Source organism: Corticium candelabrum, chromosome 5 (genome assembly GCF_963422355.1).
Source record: "Corticium candelabrum chromosome 5, ooCorCand1.1, whole genome shotgun sequence".
NCBI classification, from domain to species: domain Eukaryota; kingdom Metazoa; phylum Porifera; class Homoscleromorpha; order Homosclerophorida; family Plakinidae; genus Corticium; species Corticium candelabrum.
Genome location: NC_085089.1, coordinates 48,291 through 71,188, shown reverse-complemented (window position 1 = coordinate 71,188; position 22,898 = coordinate 48,291). Strand labels below are relative to the sequence as shown.

General features: G+C 39.4%; 1 protein-coding gene across 1 annotated transcript; it reads left to right on the top strand.

Moving 5' to 3' along the window:
- Positions 1-102: 102 nt before the first annotated feature.
- LOC134179294 (cullin-7-like) lies at positions 103-22,859 on the top strand. The gene is made up of 39 exons (XM_062646157.1): positions 103-230; positions 289-887; positions 963-1,114; positions 1,187-1,760; positions 1,849-2,036; positions 2,093-2,417; positions 3,613-3,770; positions 3,851-4,040; positions 4,218-4,377; positions 4,441-4,606; positions 4,690-5,000; positions 5,653-5,764; positions 5,825-5,950; positions 6,019-6,192; positions 6,247-6,443; positions 6,498-6,600; positions 6,655-6,750; positions 6,802-6,965; positions 7,971-8,104; positions 8,207-8,849; positions 8,906-9,010; positions 10,385-10,490; positions 10,550-10,724; positions 10,797-10,942; positions 11,008-11,220; positions 11,281-11,460; positions 12,105-12,305; positions 12,368-12,539; positions 14,596-14,774; positions 14,832-14,906; positions 16,031-16,189; positions 16,253-16,561; positions 16,624-16,787; positions 16,862-17,027; positions 17,079-17,189; positions 20,631-20,748; positions 20,805-20,938; positions 20,997-21,079; positions 22,308-22,859. The coding sequence occupies exons 1-39, from the start codon at positions 163-165 to the stop codon at positions 22,630-22,632; spliced, it is 7,761 nt and encodes a 2,586-aa protein (XP_062502141.1). The 5' UTR covers positions 103-162; the 3' UTR covers positions 22,633-22,859.
- The last annotated feature ends 39 nt before the right edge of the window (positions 22,860-22,898 follow it).

Sequence of the window (22,898 nt, the reverse complement as noted above, 5' to 3'; positions counted from 1 at the left end):
GTTACAGACTACTAGACTACTATACTAATTTTCAGGCTCCGTCGATCCGCGCATGAGGGCCTGGGTACACCGAGCGTATCTTATACGGGTCTTGATGGGCACGATGTCGGTTTGGGCGGTATTGTAGGATCTTGAGCTGCTTTGCAGTTAGGTCTGAGCGATATGGTACGTGGAAAAGTTAAGAAACTGTTGGATAGTCTTCCTAATTCGCAGTCGGCATCCAAATTTCAGTAAGTATTCGTTGTTTGTAACGAACCACGCCTCTTTTAAGTTGTGGGTTTTGGTCAGTCCTGAAGGAACTTTGGTTCCAGAGGGCACTTTGACTATAGCATTAAAGGATGGTGCTTACGTAATACCGGACGAGTTGCTTCGTCAGAGGGTATGCGTAGGAGAGAGTCAAGTGTTGGTGAGATGGAAACAAGTACGAGGAGATGATCAAAAAGGAGAATCGGAACAGACTTGCGACGCAGGAAGGCACTATCTCAAGTGGATGACAAGAGAAGAGGTAGTGGCCTGCTGTCCTCATCTTCTTCGACAAGAGAAAGCTGATCAACCGCAGACTAGCGACAAGGACAAGGAAAAGGAAACGGAAGAGGTCGAAAACAACGTAGAAATTGTAGATGAGGAGGAACTGAAAGACATGCAGCAAGATGTCTCTCAACTAGTCAAGAGGGCAAGACGTCAGATGAACAAGGGACCTTCTGCAGCCAGCCTTCTTGCTAATACAATACATGTACTGAGTGCTTATGCTCGAAACGGAACGCTTGCATCTGCTTTTAGAGAAAGTGGAGCTTTAGATTTGCTGCTAGATCTAGTATGGTCAAAGGTAGTCAACGTAAGACAGAGTGCTGGTCACATGCTGAAAGCTCTTGCTTCTCATGACTCTGGTAAACAGGTCTTGTAATAGCGTTCTGCAGTGACACCGATAAGTGTTGATTATTGCTTTTTATTTTGTAATGTAGGTAGTCGTGCTTATGTTCTCTTGTCATTGACACGCTCTGACAATGACTCTCCTGCTGATGCAGAGAACAGAACAACGCTAATGGAACTGTTTGCTGAAACAACTTCAAAAGAGGAACATGGATTTTCATTTGACAACATCAGTCTGCCACAGGTATCGGTTCATTCTGTAGCTGCAGAATGATGTGATATTTTTTATTACATACAATGACTTTAATATATTTAGGTGTCTGGTCGTGCATTGTTTTCTCTCATGAAGAAATATCTTCGTGTTACCTCGCTGTTGGATGAAATAGAGCAGCTGGAATCTATATCATCATCTGATGATACTCATTCTGGCCAGGCCTTGAAATTGCAGTTTGAACTAACATGTGCGACATCACAACTGATAATAGATTTATCTGAGGCAATGGGTTGGAACAAAACAGACACTTCTGATGAAGAGCAAGTTGCTAGCAAGCAACCCATTATTTTGGGATCAATATTTGCTCCATCTGTAGTAGCTGACATGAATATGAAAGTATCTCAAAAGTACAAGAAACGTCGGGATTTTACTTCTCGAGAAGCATACGGTGAGTATGTGAAGGCCACATTGGAACCAGCCATGCGGGCAGTTTTACTTGAAGATTATGAATCACTGTCAGCTGGAGATGTTGGTGAATTCAAGCGATCTAATGATGGTACTCCGCCTGCTCAGTTTCGATGGGAAACTTATGGCAGTACATACTGGGTTCAGTGGGAACTAGTAGAGATTATTGACCCCCACAATGAGACTAAAGGTCATGAAGGTGATGAACCAGGTTGGTGATTTGTTTTGAGATGTCAATTGACGTTATGGTTTGCTTTTTTATGTTTCTGGCATGTTTCTGTCTTTTTATTGATTTATAGTGACTGCTTTAAAGGCAAGTCGACTACCATATGGCTTTATGGTCAGTAAAATGTCTTCTGCACGTAGCAATGGAAACAGCATATCTCGTGCTAAGTGGTGGGAGATGTTGGCTGTTTTTAAAAGGCTTGCTGTGGCAGATCAACAGTATGTTTGTAGCAGAATAAAAGAAATTACTGGCTTTTTTGAGGTGATTTTTAATATTTGAAAAATTTGTTTGTATCTGTAACTGGATATTTGCTGTAGAGCTATCAGGGACTAGATGATGTCATTTCAGTGAGTATTTCATCTGAACAGGCAGAGATGCTGTTAACTGAAGTACGTACCTTACCATCTGGCTATTTGCTACCATCTCAGCTGCAGTTGGAACAAAGGAAGGAACAAGATGTGTTAGAACAAGACAAGAAGAAGAAGGAAGATGAAGAGGACAAGCAGTCAAGTTTATTAGATGAAAATGTCCAAGTTGAAGAAGTAGAAGATATTGTAGCTGATGATGGGGACAATGAAATTATTGAGAAGCTGAGTGCAATTGAAGATGAGTCAAAAGTGAAAGAGTTGAGAGATGCCTTTGGTAAGTGCTACTTGCATATCTGTTATGTATGAGGTATTTTGCTTGGGCATCTTACTTGTACAGAAATGAACTGATAGTCTAGAACTGAGGACAATAAACTGGACTACCAGTTTTAACGTGGAATTCTGCCTAAATAGATATTCTTTAGCTGCAATTATCAAGGTTTATTAAGTAAACAGCTTAGTGTAGTTAATCCAACATTGAGTCATGCTAACTATCGTCTTAACTGGCTAACAGACAGAATCAACAATATGGGACAAGGAAGGGTTAGCACATCCTGTTGATTATATTCTCACTTGATAGATCCTCTAACTCTCAGTTTATCTAAGCAAAAATATGAAATTTGTAACTTTGTGGATTTGTTACTGTGCTTGTATGGATGGACAAGAATTAATGAAGCACTAAAGTAGATGTAGTGTTGCATTACTTTTAAGGATATAATTTTTGCAGCAGGAATAACAATTATTGTTAAATGTGAAAGGTAACATATGCAATACTTTGTAGCGTTACTTTAGAAAGCAGAATGTACATTTGTTGTGATCATTTCAGTTCTAATCCAACTAAGTTGAGTGCCTAATGTTGTGTCTCAGTGTTTGTGAATTTGTTTGGTTGAGCGATGTTACCATTTTTCTGTTATGAGAATTAGTGAAAGAATATGCGTTCAAGTTTGGTATTTACTACTGTAAGATCCAGAATGGAATATAAGGCAAAGTTTTGGTCGGCATCGTGCTCTAGTAAAAGGGATTGTCTGTTGACCTGGCATTTTATATTTTAGGTATTCATTCTTATTTGATTTCACAATTCTTTCTTGTAATTATTGACATCAACATTTAGTTCAATTTATTTGTTGCATCATATTCACTACTGTATTTATTTGCTATCAAAACATAAACTGTTACAGTATTACAGTATTGTCATTTTGCACTCACACATCTGAGGATCATCAACTCTAATTAGATTTTGCCTGCTACTTCCGTCAGTTTTCTTTACCTTTTGGTTGCTCATTGATTTCCTACCATCCATGCAATAACTATTACGCCTCGACCAAACATGTAGGTATGTCTAATCAAAGCAAAATTGTGGTCGGTCATGAATACCAGTTGGTCGGTCAATGACCGATGACCGATTATTATATTCCTTTCTGAGATCATATCAAAAAGGAAATGTAGATTTTGACATGTAGATATTTTTGCAGATCTCTATGCTAGTCGGCCTTCTGTACTATGCAAAGTCTTGGATAGCATACAGTCATGGGTTGAAAACAGCAACAAGACTCAGGTTACTTCAAGTGAAGGAGACAGTGTGTTGGAATCTGTTGTTGGTGTAATGACAAATATGAGAAGTGTTCGACAGGTGAGATCTTGTATGTGAGATGTATCATCTGTAGTTGGTAGTATCATACTGTAGAAGCTTGATTGGTGCTGATGACATAGGTTTGTGAGTCGGCATGTCAAGTCCTTAAGACATTTGGGAACAAAGGGGAAGAGGTTCGGATCAATGCTGCTACAAATGGAGCTATCAAAACAGTCTTGCTGGCTATGCACACGCAAAAGAAGTCATTGAAAATGCAGACAGTGGGGATGGAGGCTTTGAAGGCTTTGCTAGGTGCACAAACAAAACCAGGTATTGGAGGAAGATGATAATGCAGGCAGTTAAGTTGTATATTGCTTCAATTTCATTATTGTTAAGATGTGCTACTTTAGTCTAGTGGAGTTAGGTACACACACTCAGACTTATGGTTTAATATTAAGAAATGCTGCAAGATGAACGTGTATCAAATTATAACCTTTATGATGGTAGATATGGATTACAAGTCATCTGAGACTTTCAGTGTGCTACAAGAAGTTGTTGCAACAATTGCTGATCCAGTTGGTTTCTATGGTGGGCTAGCAACTCTTCTATCGGCTCTCAGACTTGTAGTTTCACAAACTGTTCAGGTCAATCAGCAGCAACTGAAGAGGTGAGGAATGGTAACTTGAGTTCTTTGTAGTTTCTGTTATATTTATACTGTTACTTTCTACAGTGCTATTGAAACAGGTCTGGCATGCCTTAATGTTTTGACTTCTCCATCATCAAGTCAACCATCGTGCCTTCTCTCTTGTCTTGTGACATACGGGACTACTGATGTGGTTATGGCTAGTCTTAAAAGGTACAGAGAAGATCGGAATATTCAACAGTTAGGACTGCAGGCAAGGCTATGTTGGATTGTTTTATATGTTGTATTCTGTGCAAAACTGTAGGCAATGATGAACGTTTGGACTTGGTTTCTTAGATTCTTGCTCATCTTTCAAGAGCTTCTGTTGATCAGAATCCTATGGTACTAAAAGACAGTATCTATTCTCCTGCCAAAGAGGAACTGCATTTAGCTCTACTGTCAAATATACTTTCTACACTTTCCACATTTGCTGACAAATCTGATGCGGTTTTATTGGTGTGCAATGTTCTCACGGAGTTGACATTAGAAGGAAACGACCCTCAAGGCTGTGCTCGGAAAATGTTTGTTGAAAAGGGTTTACTGAAAGCACTTGTACAGGCACTTGACAAGCAGAAGGAAACAGAAGCTATTGTCAAGAAAGGATTCCAGTCAGTCTTTGTGTCTGAAATGTTACTTTCTAACATGTAGTTACTAGTAGGCACTTTCTAATTACAGGATGGCACTAATTAGTTGTTTGTTTGTTTGTTATATTTTATGCTAGGAACCAATTAGTGAATTTGTTTTGTTTCAAGAGAATACCCGACCTATTTCCGAACCATGCAATTGGCATGAACTGATTGTTTTGTTGCTTGTATCTAACCTTGCTAAGAGTCTAGATTAGTACATCTTCTTTTCACAAGAAATGCAGTTATTGTTGGCAGAGTTGTTTCTCTACAATTATTGTAAACAAGTCATTTATTGCTCTAATTTAGGGAGGCATTTTAGGTTATGGAGCAGTCAAACATGTTTCGCTTATAAATTCTAATAAACACAAGAGTTTTGATATCTTAGATTTTCGTCATGTAGTAATAAGTGAAGTGTAAGTTAATTAGGATGTACATGTAACATTGTGTAAACTACGTTTTATGTTTTTCTATGTTTGATTGGATTTTGCTTGAGTGATTGGTGGTGGTTGGTATGATGAAGAGTATACTGAATATGAGGCTGTAACAAGACAATTGTGATAATATTTCAGAATCTGTTTGTTGATGTAGGGAGATATTTACATTCTATGTTATAATTGAATTGTGTTGACTGTAGGGTAATTAAGTCTTTTAGTGAGCTATGTGAAGAACAAGTTTGTGCTCTCGCTACTGATGGTGGAATTAGTTTGTTACTGGCATCCATGCAGTCTCATTCTAGTGATCAAACAGTTAGTAACATGTATGTGTATTGTTTGATGTCATTATGGTACAGTAGTGTTTGTTTTTAGGTTGGAGAAATTGGATGTCAGCTTTTGGAATTAATGACTCGTGATGTGGACAATGCTATTGTTATGGCAGCTAACAATGCTAAAGCCATAATAACAACAACAATTGACAAACATTCAATCAAAAAGGTTTTAAACATTTTTAGGTGTGTGTGTACATGCTGAACATGTAGTGAAAAACATATTTATTGTTAAAGGTGCAAGATGTTGCCAGGCAGCTGCTGTCTCGAATGGAAGGACTTGATGAACGAATTGCTCTCCATGAACGCATTTTGCAGTCCGTATTGGGAGGAACCATTCAACTGTGCTTGTCAAGAATAGATGAAGCAAGAAGGAGTCAAACTCAACTCAATATGTTGCATGTTGAACAAGTTAGTGCTGGAGTAAGAATATTGTTATATATAGTTATTACCTTTCTTATACAGCTCATCAGACAGCTTTGCATTGACTCAGACTTGGTCACTCCATCTGATGGCCAGTGTTGGGACAAGATTGAAGTGTCTTCCAATAACTATCGGAAGAGTCGCCTTACTGATGGAGACAAACATTCTTACTGGGAAAGCAGTGGTAGTTCAGGCAGTCATTGGATTCGATTGCATATGCTGAAGGGAGTTGTAGTCAGGTACATCAGACACTGTCACATAGTTAACGATTGTATGATGTCATAATTTAATAGAAAACTGACAATGCTACTGAATCCTACTGACTCTAGTTATATGCCACAAAAAGTTGTTGTGTATGGTGGATCAACTAGTGATTCTCTGGTTGAACTTAAAGAGGTTACGTAGTCTTTGCAGAATTATGATTGATATTACTGATGATATTGTGTATAGCATAACATTTCATCTTCTGCTCATGCTGTTACTTTGTTGGAGAATGCGAAGAAACATTTTTCTGTGATTCAGATTAAAGTTAAACGCTGCCATCAGGTGAGTTTATAACTCCTGTTGTTTGTGCCTATTATGACATCATATATTTAGGGAGGTATTGACACAAGAATTCGGGGCATTCAGTGTGAAGGGCCGCGTGCTTCTTACTGGCCTTTGTTTAGTGATTCATTTACAGCACGAAGTCTTCTTTACTATCATATACAAACAAGGACATGGGGAAGTCAAAATATTAGTGCTCTTGACTTATTTGACAGGTTAGAGTTTTGACTAATAAGAACTTGAAGGGATGTCAATTTGTCTGTTTTATAGTAAGTTAGATGTTATGTAAATGAATGAGTAAACTTTTGAAATATTTCTGGTACACGAAATGAGAGGTGTATGTGTTCTCAAAAGGGTGCAAGCACACACTTCGTAACAGACAAGAACGGTACAACACACTTGAGTGATAACTTTAGTCTTTGTCTGTTTAATGCAGACATGTTTGTCTAAGAGTTGCATTGAATAGCACGCAGTAACATAGTGTTACTATTGGAGTTTTGTCTGGGGTAATCTGTCTGTAGGAAAGAAACCTTTATGAACTTTTAGTTGTGATTTCAGAATTGTTATCATTTGTTAAATTAGTCAATCTCTTATACAAAATTGTTGTTATTTTAATTAAGGCTTGCTTGGTGGAGGTTGGTGTATGCTGTATTTACTTTCTGAGATGTTGATGTTGTATTTTGTGAAATATATTGCAGAGGTGAAGGTGTAAAGTTTAAGAGTCAGTGTATTTCAGATATTAATAATTTGTAGTTATATTGTGAATCGTCGAAGGTGAAAGTTTTTGAAGAATAATGTATTATTAGTATTTATTAAATGCAAAAATGGAAGGACAATTGAAGACGTGAATAATGCTCTGGTTGTTGCCCATAGAGGTTGTCAATGAGACTTTTTGTCAGGTGGTTTATAAGCAGTAATGGTGTTGTCAATTCTCAATATAAGGCGGTTGTGGCAGGGTCTTGCTGGTGGCACTTGTCACGACAATATCCAGAGCTAACTAACAACTATTGAGTACTGCTGATGGGTACCGAGGAATGGATGATCGTTTAGTGATTGCCTTTTGTAGCCAGACACTTGCTTTTCTATCAACTAATTAACCAGAAATAGTGTTTTGTCAGTACACGTACTGTATTAAGTACATAATGTCAACTCAAGATAACTGTCTAGTTGGAGTTTTAAGACTTGGTTTGCTGTTGACATATTGTTGATATCTTTTGTAGGTTCAGTAGTGCTGTGTGGCATGAACAAGAGTTTGCGGATCAATTCCTGCCAACTCAAGAATCAAGAATTGCACTAGGAAATGCATGCAGAGCTGCTTTGGTTACTCCATTACTGACTACAGTGACTGCAACAAGTAATCAAATCAGTAGCACACTGTAGAGTTGTGTTGTTATCTGTTTTGTCGGACTATTAGCTAGTGATGTTTGATATCAATTGGAGCTTTTGCTTTGTTTAGATGAGTCTAATTCTGGCAGTATTTCACATCTGATCAGTCAGTATGTGTCATATGTTGGAGAACAACATTTTCGTTATGCTGATTTTGAAGAAGAAAGTGATTTGTTGATGGAGCCATCCCAACTTATGGAGTTGTCTCGTACCCGACGAATGTGCCGGCTTTTAGTTGATTGTGACCATAAGCCTGTAGATGAAACAGATGATGGCCAATCTTTTTCTGGTGGGGGCTTGGACTTAATGAGTGATTGTTGGCGCTCACTGGTTCGTCAACGTTTGGAAGTCTTTCTTGCAAGTCATTCATCTCATCGTATGAGTCCTCTTGACTTTACACATTCTCTTTGCAAGATTTATCAGCAGCTTGTACAGACAATGAAGGAACTGTTTGGTGGCCATAGTCGATTTTCTGTTGCTCTGAATGAGGGGTTAGCTGGTGCATTTAAATCTCTGAGTGAAGTGTCAGGTGTTGAGGTGTGTGAGACTGTAGTTCTGGCTATTGACTCTTTGCTAGATGTGGCAGGGAAGGATAGTGGTCGTATCCAACATGTGGGTGAAGGAGAAAGAGATAGACAGCTCAGAGAGCTAGCTCAACCTCTTTACTGTCTTAGAGGACTGGATTTAGCACATGTGTTTGAACACTTCTACAGGTAGTTTGCTTTGGCACTTGTTTGGAAGTGGGTATGCTATCTGTCATGCATCACAGGAGACATCTATGCCGTCGATTGCTACGTGGTCGTTCTGTTTCTATTGATCTTGAAAGAAAGGCAGCCCATGAATATGATGCCTGTTTTAGACATAAATGGCCAAAGTAAGTGGCTGTGTGCATATGTATTGTCATATTTTTACAACCAATGGTGCTATGTGATTTGTGTGCTGGTAGTATGAAGACAGTTGTGTAATGGTTGGTACATGACTATCAACTATGTTGCTACAATGTATATGCAGTGTTGCCACAACAAGCTTGGCAATGTTGTAGGAGGTTACTGATACCACATAGTGCTGCCAAGGAATTGTAGGCTTCATGGGGCTTGTATGGTTTGATACCTTCAAGTTGTGGGAACATCTAGAATGATCTCATAATTATCTAATAGCTGTAGCCAAAGTCATCATCTTAGTTTCTAGAAGCTAAGGATATCATGTTGAGAAAAATTGGACACTAAAAACTAAAAGGCAGTACTTTCAAGGTCAGTAGACAACCTTGCTGCAATGCTGGTTAGCAGTTTGCTGAATAGGTTGTTTATGGTCATCTCTTTCTGTCAAAGATGTAGAGATAGCCCACATAGCAATTGTCATCTTCCCATACACAGCCAAGTTGTGGGTAGCTGCATTTATTTTACAGGTTTTGTGAGGAGTGATATTCTATTTGTTGTATATTTAGCAATGGCAAAACGTTTAGGGAATTCTTATCTCAAACAGCATGGGGCCTCAACACTTGATTGGTCAAATGGGGCAAGGGGTTGTTTTGCTAATGCTGATTGCCTGTAATATTGATTCAGGGAAGGCTTTTGGTGTGGTTATGTTACAGCAACACCTGATCCTTTAATTGTTTAGTAGGCATAAACACATTGGTTAATTACGGTATCAATTGCAATTAGTTTTAATGCACGAGGTTACTGTTTAAATTTTTCATTTACTTTGTCTTGTTGTGCAAATATCAGTAGTTGGTATGTGGTGGCAGTTGAGCTATGAAACAAAGCTCAAGTTAAATTACATTTAATTAAATGTGGCTTAGATAAACCGGCAACTTTGTTGTATTTGTCTTACTGAATTTATTTGTGAAGTCAGTCACATAGCCAGCCTAATAAACTCCCGAGGAGTTTGCCAACCTCAAGGACTGCTGACATGTAATTTTGACTACAGTGTCCATCTACATGCTGAAATTTAATATCAAGGATTCTGGTCAAAGAGATTTGAGTGCCTACAAATGTTACTGCCTACGAGGAATGTAAAGTAACACATTTGAAATTTGAATTGTACTAATAATAGACCTTTATTGTTTGCATGGTTTGTATGCAGACTTTTTGTATATGTTGAAGAAATGATTTAGAACTGCTGAAGTGCTTATATTCAGGCAGGGTTTAATGTAGCAACAATTTTAAGAGACTCACTACCATATATGACGTTGTACATACAAGTGTGCATATTTCACATGCTGATGTACCAAAAATTATTGGGTTTGTAGAAAGATGTTGGAAGATATGGCAGAAAGTGCAAATCTGATGAACTGGTTTGTAGATCATCAAATGGAACTTTTGGATGTTTCACTCGCACAATCAATGGACTTTCAGGTTTTGTATTTGTTAGTTAGTTGTACTAATTTTAATTTTGATGTTTCAATAATTATTAGAATGAAGTGAAAGTACTTTCACGAAAACTAACTATTTATCGATGTAAAAATCTGACAGTTCACACTCTCACTCCTTGTCACTGGTCTCTTAAGAGCAGAATGCTTCTTCAGCCGTCTGCTTTGCCGGATACATTGGCTCAGTTTTGTGAAGACTACAAGCGATTTTTTGTTCGACGTAAGATTGTGATTGGAGCTGACTGGTGGGAGACATTGCAAATGTATGTATCATTTAATTAACTTGTTTCAGAGAGTCGTTCCAGCCTTTGCCAGTATGAAAGAGTCCGTAAACTAGACTGGAGTCTTTATGGTTGGGCAGTCATTAGTTTTTGTCACTTGCAACTTATTACTGGAACTCCGCATATGATAATACTGAATGTGTTTAACTCTCACAAGGTCTATATTTGTTAACGCTTTAATAACATGTGTTTTGAACTATGCATTGTGTTTGATGCATGCAGAGAATAACTTTTTCTATGCTAAAAGAATTGACAGGATTGAGTGAAGATGAAATGAGAACTAGTTTGGTTTCTCTAACTGCCAACAGGCAGAGAGTACTGCTGCAACATCGTGATGCAACAGGTGGAAGTGGTACGGACTCTGAAGGTGAAGAGACTTCGTACTCAGACGGCGACACCTTTATGGTCAATGAAGACTTTGTCAACTCTGTGAAAGTTGCACTTTACCTATTCTGTGTGTGTTAACCAGCTAATTCTATTTGCTTGTGTGTGCAGAGTGGAGTAAATACTGTTCGAATTCGTACTGTACATTTAGTTGGTGCATCAGGAGAAGACTCAGTGGGGAGACGGAATCTTGCTCATGTGTTTGAGAGAAGAAAAGCGATAGTTGATACTGCTATAGTAAGACTGCTGAAGAAAGAGAAGTCTATGACAACAGATGCTATTGCATTGCAGGCAAGTATGATGTGGTTGGTCAGGGGTGTCCCCAAGATTTTTTGTAAGTATAGGCGGAAATTGTTGTAACCACGTCCACCCGAAATTTTGGCTACACCCATTTCAATTTTTGAGTGATGACGTCCCACGGAAGCTTTGATGCAGGTTTACTTACTCCTCACATGCCACAAACTGTTTCATGGAATGCTCAGGCACAAAAGGAACAAAGTGGTTTAGACACCATAGCTATATTATAGCCAGTGGAAAATTTCCAGACCTCAATTTTAGGATAGGAAGGGCCAGATATCTACACAATGCGTTTGTTACCATCATATACTGGCCTAGATAGTGGACGGTGCTGACAACCACTGTTGATTTTTGAGTACTTATATTACAATTATTATGTTCATACCTTATGGCATTCATTGTCCTAATTGGGCTTATCTTCAAACCAAGCATCCCAGGAACTACTTGTTAGCCTCAAATAACTTCCCACTTTTTTATATACAAATACAAGTCCAGCTAATCACTGCCTACTCATGCTGCAAAGCATGGTGGCCTGTACCAAGTGGAAGCCAAAGCATGGCGGAGCGCCGTTTCTTTTGTATGCCGGGGACAACCCTGTTGGTGTTGTTGTGCATCTGAGAGAATACCTATTGGTACAGGTGATGAAAGGTTGCCAGGAAGGCCAATTTGAAGGTCACAAACCTTTTGGTTCATTTGAGTGTCACTACCAAGATGTTTGTTTGGCAATTGGACGGTTAACGAGCAATGGATATTTAAAGAGAGACGAGGAGAGCTCAAATGTGCTGCATTATGTCCCAGATAATTCATTACAAGGACAGGGGAGTGAGGAAGTTGCTGAGGTAAGTATTTCGTAGTTAAAAAGTGCAGTTGAGTGGGTCAAACTGAGACTTGTTTTTGCTAGGATGCTGACTATGAAGTAGTTACTACAGATGGTACAAGCAAAGCAGGTATAGAAGCAGCAGTTCTGCCTGAAGCAGCAGTTCTGCCTGAAGCAGCTGGTGAAGAAAAGAAGAAGAAAACATCTGGAAAGCGTGTTTCAAAACAAAAAAGCATTGATACAAAGCCAGTGCCAGGTATGCTGTTGCAGCAGTAAGTTTCTTGTTGTTAGGCAGCAAGGAGTTGATACTAATTTCTGTTCTGTATTTGAGAAGTTTGTTTGCTGGCATCTCTTTTCTGATTTATGTTACAGTATTGTCGTTAGTACTCTATAGGCAATGAAGATTTCTTTTTGGTATTACTTTCTTCATTGGCACAGTATTTATTGAATAGTAGTGTTACAGTTGGTGAAGAGTTGCCATTCAGAAGTCTAACACTACTGTAGTATTCATATGAACTTTTGTGCTATGGGTTTTACTTTATGTTTTTAAATTTAATCTATCTTACAAGAACTGATGCTATTTATTGATGAGCGAAATGAGCCTCTCTCTTGTCATGTCAATTGAAGGTTGCAATATATATATATATATATATATATATATATATATATATATATATGTTGTGCGTAAACCGCAGATTTGGACAATCCATGGATTGCCAATACAAACCATGCATACCTAACCCTAACTCTCAAATTACTCGGAAAACTAGAAGTCCACAGTTTGTCTATATTCACGCTTACACATAACACACACACACACACACACACACACACACACACACACACACACACACACACACACACACACACACACACACACACACACACTATAGCAAAATATGTTATAACTATTATAACCATTTATTCTATTTTATGTACCCACAACTGTGGGTAACAATTACATGCAAAGAAAATGTTGCCTTTGTTGTCTAGTGCTTGCTGTCTACAGTAACGGTTTAGCATTATATGACCATAGTTCAACCGATAATCGTTTTGTGAAGATTTCGAACAGCTTTACTGACTGTGATATTTACTTTAATTAAAGGAAACTTGTCTTGTAATGATCATTAATTATGATGCACAGGCTATGTAGTGTCCACAAACCCAAGGACTCACTCACCAAAAGGTGGAACACACTGCCAGTTGCTGTTACTTGGCTTTTCATGATGATTGTTGTTCTGTTACTCTCCTGCCTCCACTGCAGCGCCAGCATGCTGAGCAGCTTGAACAATATACAATGGCTGTAGAGAGTTTCTAACTGAAAATTCCGAAGTATGTAGGGTGTCCTTGATCAAAGTCAGGGTGAAAAACATCACCTGGCCTTGCAAAACTGTCACTTCTGCTACGTTGTTCTCTTCTACAGTTAGAATTGTCAGTCTGGAGAGCATGAAAAACAGTTCAGACAAAGCATTATGTTGTCGGATACTCAGATTGTTATGTCTACATCCTAGTAAATGGCCACCAAACCTATCGAGGATTTGACCACAAGCACATCTCATACCACCAAAACTGGATGGAAACACAGGAATGCCCAGCCAGTAGCCTAACGCCACAGACATGGAGAGACCCAAATTGTCATTAGGAATTGCCCGCAATGATGACCTAGCGTATACGTATGTACGTTAGCTATCATCATATGGATTTATGGATGAATTGGGAGATGAATCAACATAACGACGATACCAGACAAATGCATTTCACTCAGCAACACATACTGCTAAAAACTGAATCAAAGTCCTCTTTTGAGGAATTGACTTTTATTAAAATTTCTAGTTAGAAGAGTGAGGTGACTTTTGATTTCGGTCCTGTATGCAACTAAGGAGAAGAGGAGGCTGAGGCTTGACAAAAGCAATGGGAAGGAAAAAGTTAAAAGTAGAGCAAAGTCTGTTTACTGAGTTTTCATACATTAGTTTGACAGAAATTATTGCTATGCAGCCATTGTTACACGATAGACAAAGACAGAATACCCTCGCTCACAATATGTTACGTGAACATTGACTAGTGTGTGCAATTGATGCATGGTAGACGAATCTTTCAGTGTATCGCTCTTAGAATAGATCTTTACAGTATGTGAAGCTTTGCTTTGGCAGTGTGCAGCAGCAATGCCTTAGTTTGTCAAGGCTACATGTACTGTTGTGTATATGACAAATATACGATTATTTTTGGGGATGTTCATTAGTTAGAAGTGATGTTGTATGGTGTAAATAGATCACAGAAGTTGACGAGTTGGAAATTGTTGCGTTTTGTTGTAGGTTCTCCTGGCATGTCTCGAGGTCGCGCAAGCAAAAAGAGTCCTGCATTCATTCGCATGTATTCTTGTGATGTATATGCACATGATCCTTCACCTATCAGTCTGCCCCATGCATCAGCTTCTCTTAGTATTGATGAAGTGAAAGATGAGCTTACAGTGATGTGTAACAGAGTAGCTCAAGTGAGCATATGTTGTTGTTTTTGTTGTTATTTGAGTGCACATTGTATCCTGGGATAGGTTCTCAAACTTAATCTACTTCGTGTTCAGCATTTACTATGCCACTGCAAATGGAATGAAGATGCTACAATACATGTAATTACTACTTTCTCTTTATAGTAATGGTTTTGCACTTGCCTTGTATGTCCATGCAGGGTGGGAAATAAGGTTTGAAACGTTATGGGACGTAATGTATGACCTCTCATGTTTGGCTACATTTTTCTGTTACATATTTTTAAACTTGATACAGAAGCACATAACCTTACAACTGACCTTGTTTATAGTTACTCACTCGAAGTCAGCATTTGCAGGTTGTGCTAGTAGGGCTTGATGGAGCAGTGAGTTCAGTGACATTGCTCTATAGTTGACTAGACAAACGTCACTTTTAATGAGCTGCGTAGCACTCAGCATGATCAGGAATTGTCTATGATCAGGCTAGGCTAGGTTTGAAGCTGGACATTGTGTATTTGTTAAACATGACACAGATTGATGGAAGGTGGTGTCATTACTTTTTCAGTGAAAATGATGTGGACAATGTGGTAAATGTAGTGGTTTCATAGGCAATAGGTTCAAATTGGGGAATGTGAAGCTTGGAATGGTCATCTTGTGGTTGAGGTGTCCAGCATTATCCAAAAACAATTATTTCATAGTATACATAGCAGCAACATACCTTTGCAATATGTTAGATTTGATGGTTAGGTATACGTTGAGAAATTCTGATTAGAGATGCAACATGCTACTGATTGTTAGCAAGGATAACATTTTCTTAATACAGAAAAACAGGGATGACAATATACCAAAGCTCATGTGCATATGCAGGAAGATACAAGTGTCTTGCACCAAACTACACACAGTCTGGTTGCTTTCAACACCAAGGAACGTGATATACTCAAGGTGTATGGCAATGGAAGTCTTTTTTCAGTTTTGGGACAATGAATTCTAATTGTCTTGCTACTTTTTGGGAAATGTCTTTTAATAGAATTATATAAAATGTAAATGCTGTAGATTGGTAGACACTGTGTTTCTTCAAAATGGTAATTACAGCCAGACAAGTGTACATTTTGGTAGGAAAGTGTCTGATGTTTGACGTTATTTTCCAAATCGTATGCGTATAAATTATGAGTTTTTGTTGCTGTGTTTGAAGAGTATCAATTACAAGTGCATGTGTGCAAGAGGCAGGTGATACAAATTTAGTCAATTCTTTATGTTTTGTGTGTTAGAGGTTTCTTAGTGAAGGAAATACTATATTGATTGAAGCCGGGTTGGAAGTAGACAAGCGACTTTGTTCTACAGTGGCTTGTTCATCTTGCCCTGTTTGTGATGGAGAAATGATTGAAGGGCAGTGGTTGTCATTAGCATGTGATCATCGCATTTGTAAGGTTAGTTATTGGAATATGAAGATATTATCGGTAAGCAGTCTAATAGTTGAACTTTGCATGTAGAGTTGTTGGAAACAGCATTTGTCTTATCAAATTCAGTTGAGTCAGATACTTTCTTGCACTTGTCCGTTTCCTGACTGTACGGCGCGTCCTGATCCATCTTTTATTCAGCAAATTCTTGGAGAGGGCAGCGAGGAGTTGGAGAAATTTCAAAGGGCTGTAATTCGATCTTATGTAGAAGGAAGTGGCAAGTTGACATGGTGTCGAAATCCACAAGGTTGTGATCAAATATTGCTACATGGTGGTGTTGCTGATGTTGGAACGTGCTCCAAATGTGGCTGGACATCATGCTTCTCGTGCACTTTTACTGAAGTTGTTGTGGTGCATGTAATGTGTGGCTGGCAGATGTGACATGATTCTGTTGTGTTTGCTAGGCTCATTATCCTGCTTCTTGCCAGCAGATTTCTCAGTGGGTTGATGATGGTGGTTTTTATGAAGGGATGAATGAAGAAGCTAAGTCAAAGCAACTGGCAAAGATGATTTCCAAGAAATGTCCTCGTTGCTCTGCACCCATTGAGAAGAATGAAGGATGTCTTCAGTATGCTTCTCTTTGTTGTCTAATTTCAGCATGTGTACAGTAAAACTAATGGCAGACTTTAATTTTGTGTACAGTATGACGTGCAAATGTGGACATGACTTTTGTTGGCGTTGTTTGAAGCCTTGGCGGCCAACTCATTCAGACTACTATCGTTGCTCTGCCAAAGTGAGCAAAATGGCAAAATCAGGCAAGCGATTTGTTGATATTAATCAGCAGTGTACAGGGCATCATACATCAAGGGTGAGTTGGTTTTCAAGGTTTGTGCATTGTTTTTATTCATGTGTTTTACAGCAATTTGCTGAGAGGCTTTCCATGCGTGTCAGTAGTATTATGGAGTCTGTACCAGTGCAGTACGTCACTTTTGTAGTGGATGCTTGTTTGCTGTTACAAAGAGCAAGAAAGGTGACTATGTGTACTTAATCAACATATTGGATGATGTGTTACATGTGCTGCTGTTGTTACTTTCACAACAGCTAGTAACTGACTCTGTTTCCACACTCACTTTGATAGCTATGAGCCTTCTGAGGAACCACAACTTGTTAGGATGCGTTACAAATTTAGATGCCATTTTGCTTTTAAGGCGTGACTTGTAAAATCTGCCTAAAAACTGTATAAACGACTGTTGTTTTACCTGACTACAAATGCTCTAACATTGTTAAAATTATGTGTTGTCATGAAATAGCAAGAGTCTGAATGCTACACATTGGCCATTGCAAACAGTTTTATCGTATTTTTATTTTCAAATAGACTTTATGATTTACAAACATGAAGTAGACTTTTTTTTGTGAAACGTACAGTCTCTTATGAACATTGGCTGTTTGCGATTGGCTGTTTGCGATTGGCTATCTGTCTATTGTCTGTGGTTGCCTGTAAGGTGCATGTGAACCAACCGAATGCAAATGTTGCTTTGTGATTGGGTCATTTTGACCACACCAGAAGCATGGCAGATTTCGAGCAGACATGGCCACCCATTCACACACATGGTCACACAGTTCGTGTTCACACTGCTAGTTATAGTGTAGTTGTCCAACCAGGTATAGTAACTAAACTACAGTGTGAACACTAGCCGTGGTTATTGCGTAGTTATAGCGTAGTTACAGTAGTTACAGTAGTTACGCATGCGTAGTAGGCCTAGATGATTAGTCTTGCCTAGCAGGGAAGGGTGTGGCTATGCGAGACTTCTAGATGATGTCTAGTCGCAACTCCCATAAGTTTGCTGTCGAAATGATGCATTTTATGAGACATGCTAATGCGAGTAACGAACTTCCGTTGTCTACATTCTACTTCCGGATGCTAGAGTAGCATCCATGTTCACGCTAGTGTGAACAACCACCTAGGTAGCTATACTGAAGTTACCAAACTACGAATATAACTATAGTTGCATAACTACGCTATAACTAGCAGTGTGAACACAGCCACAGACTGGAAGTGCTTCAATGCTGTTTGATTTTCGTACATGCTTAAGTAACTTTGCCAAAGTCTTGTTTCTTAAGACTCATAACTGAAATTTTGTTTTCTGAAATGATTGGTATTAGTTTATTAGAAAGGAAGGCTTTCTCCTCTGTGCTTAATGCCTCAGTGCACATGCACAGCGAATGCATACGCTAGTCTGCTGCTGCTGCTGCTGCTGCTGTGTGTGTGTGTGTGTGTGTGTGTGTGTGTGTGTGTGTGTGTGCACGTGCGTGCGTGCGTGCATGTGTGTGGTGTGATAGCTCAGTTGGTTAGAGAGTCATCTTACGGAGTGTTTACATCCGGGACCTTGAAGGGTCGCAAGTTTAAGTCACAGTGATGGCGAGCTATGGCATAATTTCCTTAAGCAAGAAACTAACACACATTTGCTTCTCTCAACTCAGGAGTATAAATGAGTACCTGGTAAGACTTTGGGTGCTCACACCACAGTTGGCTTCACAAGTTGGTGCTTCTGTGATTGCCTGGCCCGGCTCCAGGAGTTTGCTAGCGCAGCCCCAGAGGTCTCTGAGTAGCGCACAGGGCTCAGAGGTCCCTGAGTAGTGCACAGGGCCCAGAGGTCCCTGAGTAGCTCACAGGGCCCAGCTTAACAGCTTGGGGGGCATGACCTCTGAGAGGCACCTCCTGACATTTAGGATTTTAGGACTTGTGTGTGTGTGTGTGTGTGTGTGTGTGTGTGTGTGTGTGTGTGTGTGTGTGTGTGTGTGTGTGTGTGTGTGTGTGTGTGTGTGTGTGTGTGTGTGTGAGGTTGAGAACCGGCTGGAGTACATTGTGTTGTGGTGGTTTGGAACGTTGGAGAGAGAATGGAGACATGTGCTCCGGTGGCAGTCAGGAATGTGATGAGTGAGGTGTGCTCCAGGACCTTTAGAAGACAGAGAGATAAGGTGAGACACAAGTGTATGGAAGAAAGAAGAAAGCCTATAAGGGAGCAATAGGGTGCAATCCAATGTTCAAATTGTTTCAAATGGTTCTGAAGTAAAAAGATGATTGACAGTTCACAGATATTTAGAATTCTAGCAAGCACAATGTTCATTAGTTAATTGGACTTGTTGCCTCTTGGAGGCAAGCATACCCGTTTTACGGTAGCTTTTGAACAGGACAGGACGTGTGTGTGTGTGTGTGTGTGTGTGTGTGTGTGTGTGTGTGTGTGTGTGTGTGTGTGTGTGTGTGTGTGTGTGTGTGTGTGTGTGTGTGTGTGTACATGCATGCGTGTGTGCGTGCGTGCAGGTGGGCGGGTGGGCGTGCATGCGGGTGGACGGGTGTGCATGCGTGCGTGCATGCATGCGTGCGTGTGTGTGGTAGCTCAATTGGTTAGAGATTGCATTTGGAGAAGAAAGACAGTTGGGACCTTGCAGGGTTACAGGGTCAAGTCACAGTGATGGTGAGCTATGGCATAATTTTTTAAGCGAGAAACTTACACACAATTGTTTCTCTCGACTCAGGAGTATAAGTGAGTACCTGGTCACTGACTGAGGTGGACATGACCGCTGGCTTGGCAGTAACATCATGCAGCAGGCGGGTACTCTGGGCCTTGGTGTCCAGTCCCAGAGCTGCGCCATTGTCAGTGCCTCTGGATGACTCCGGCCAAGCTCTAAGTGAATTGTAGCGCTGGCCCTAAGCCTCCACGTAGCGCATGGAGGCCCTGTCTCTAGAGGCATGGGAGCTATCTCCGCAACTGACTTTAAGGTTGACGTCATTCACGAATGACGTGGAGGGCGTGACATTTGTTTATTTTTTGTCTATTTGTGTGTGTGTGTGTGTGTGTGTGTGTGTGTGTGTGTGTGTGTGTGTGTGTGTGTGTGTGTGTGTGTGTGTGTGTGCACACGCTTTGTTACCACCATACCTGTTGTGGTCATCAGGGCTACCTTTGTCTGTCTGTTTGTTTGCCAGTTTGCCATTATGTCTTGTGCATACTGTTTTACTTACCTAGCTGCTAGATTTAAAACATAGATATGGTCTAGATCATATGAAGACGTGAACAAATGGCTCAATTTTGTCAATTAGACTTTGTGTGAGAGAGAGCCTGATTGCATGAATTCACAGCTGTTTGAGACAGTCCATAAGAATAAAGAGGCTTGTGCATTTGTACGTGGTATGAAAGACATGTCAGCCACATGGGTTTGTTTTCCAAAGTAAAGAGTGTGAAGACCTTTATTGAGATGTGACTGCTATCACTTTTATGAAAGTGCACTGATTGCACAAACATTCCTGAAGTTTAGTGTTTTTTAATAATTGATACATTGTACTGCCAAATGAAGTAAACGTGGCAATGAGATATGAAACTCAGGTTTTATGAAATTGTGCAACTTTTATGTTGTACATACGTATTTAATAGTAATTGAAACTGTTTTACTAACCTACAGTTCTATTGGTCAGGTTCTCTCCTATTCTTGTGTTTACTTATACTATGCTAAAGGTTCTGGTCGTGTTGATTATCTGAGCTTTATTGCTGATGCTTTAGAAGGGGACACAAATGCACTACAAGCTCTGCTTGGTAAGTCTTTATAGCTGCTTTGATTTAAAATACAGAGTTAAACTATATATGTTTAGAGAACATTGTGTTGCGAGTGCCTGACATTGGCCATGCTGTACGTACCATTCAAGAACAGCATATTGCTAGTGGCCAGCAGTTAATGGCTCGTCTTCAAGTCATTATTGATAAAATGTTGTTAGGATCAAGACAGGTCGTTTGTGTATCTAAAACAATAAGACATTTATATGATTATGGTACTTGTTATCCAGCACTATCAACTCGGAGAAACTCTAAGAGAATTGCCAAAGAGTGGGTTCATTCTGGACACCGGAGAAGAGGATTCTGCAACCTCGTAAGTTCTATTTTTAACTTGTTTTCTTATAAACAGGATATTTTGGATAATATGGAATTGAGAACTATTATTCATTACTGATTATTGCAGGCTGCTAAACTTTGGGGTGTGTTGTTTTGGGTTATTTTAGTCATTGTGGAATAGGGGAGAGACTTCGTACTTATTTTCATGCAAACATGTTGTAATGTCTGGGAAGCTATTTTGGAATGTGTGTGACTGTCATGTGCAAGGGTGTAATCTTGCAGTTTGACAAATACATGCGACTCGTGCTTCATCTCTGTAGATTGTGATGGATTGGGCCTTTGCAATGTTAATTATTTTTTAATTAAGGGTGCTGCGAGTTAGTTTTAAGTGGTTTGTTCTAACACTTGCTTATGGCTGAGGGTTCATTCTGTGCATGCTAAAAGACACAAACACTTTAGATACGAGAAAATTTGTGTAAAGAAAATGTGCTAGAAGTGGAAATGACTATCACTTTCTCATACAAAGTTGTTTGCTGCTTTATACAATGAACTCTAGTATGCTTTATCAGATTGGTACTGTCCTAAGTAAACTGTTGCTGGTGAAAACTCATTTTTTGGAGAAGTCAATGGCTTGTTTTGGTGCCTGTTGTGCTTAAACATTTGCATTGCATGCTACAGTAGACCCTTGATTATTCGACCTTCTTTGACAGGATAAGTGAATAGAACGGATAACTGAAGCGTACCTCGGAGTTCCAGTCTGCTTTTTTGAGTCCCAGTATGTACATGGTATGAACTCTAGAACATGTACAATAGCTAGTCACGGCTAGTGATAAAATGATTGTACGAAGATGTAATACATGTACATACTATATATGCAAACTACAATCACCAAACGGTTGAAAGTAATTCTAGAAGCCTCTGTATCTTTTGTCGCCATCACTGCATGTTGTCACTGTGCTTTTGCAAAACGGGCTTGTAATGTCATTTCCACTTTGCAAACACAGTCGGATAATCAAGGCGTCAGATAATCGAGGGTCGGATAAGTGAAGGTCTACTGTATTCAATATACTGTTATTTCAGCTTGTACTGGAACAATTCTGTAGAATTTTCAATGCCTTTCTAAATCAGTGAGACAACAATATGATAGTTTAGAGGTTTGTTTGTAACATGGGTACTTTAATTAATTATATCACAGTTTTGTATCAAACATGTCTGTGCTATGAAGTTAATTAATGCTGTCAAGGTAATATATAATGCAACTGTAGGTTGTTTGGTCATTTTGGTGATGCTATTGAAAATAACAATGAGACAAGTGGAAGTGAGAGTGGTTCAGGAAGTTCTGACCACAGTGACACCAGTTTCAATAATTCAGACAATGTTCAAGACAATGAAGATGATGACGACGACGATGATGATGACGACGACGATGATGATGACGAAGATGATGATGATGATGACGACGACGACGACGACGATGATGATGATGACGATGATCAGAATATTCTTGATGAAGATGATGATGAGGTCACTGACATTTACAGTGATGAGAATGATTATGAAGATTCAGACTATGTCGACCTTGACTTTTGAAAGCTGTCCTCTATTCTTCTGTCTCTTGAACGCTAGGCAAACGTTTGCAGTTGCATGCTAAATGCATTGCTATTACGATGCATGTTCTTGATGTTTGTATTTTTTAGTTAGCTATAGGGGAACAATAGTTTCCTTACTACTATTCTACAGTGCACTTGCAAGCACTTGTGTTTAGTTTACATTATTAATGTTATTTTGAACGTGATTGGGAAATTTTGTAAACTGTTGTCCTACCTACGTAAGACTCTAATATCCGGGTCTCTTTG

Coding starts and splice junctions, on each gene's coding strand:
- LOC134179294 (XM_062646157.1), top strand. CDS start 163: ATGGTACGTGGAAAAGTTAAGAAACTGTTGGATAGTCTTCCTAATTCG. Junction 6,966..7,970: donor GCTCTTGACTTATTTGACAG/GTTAGAGTTTTG, acceptor TATCTTTTGTAG/GTTCAGTAGTGCTGTGTGGC. Junction 9,011..10,384: donor TTTAGACATAAATGGCCAAA/GTAAGTGGCTGT, acceptor TTGGGTTTGTAG/AAAGATGTTGGAAGATATGG.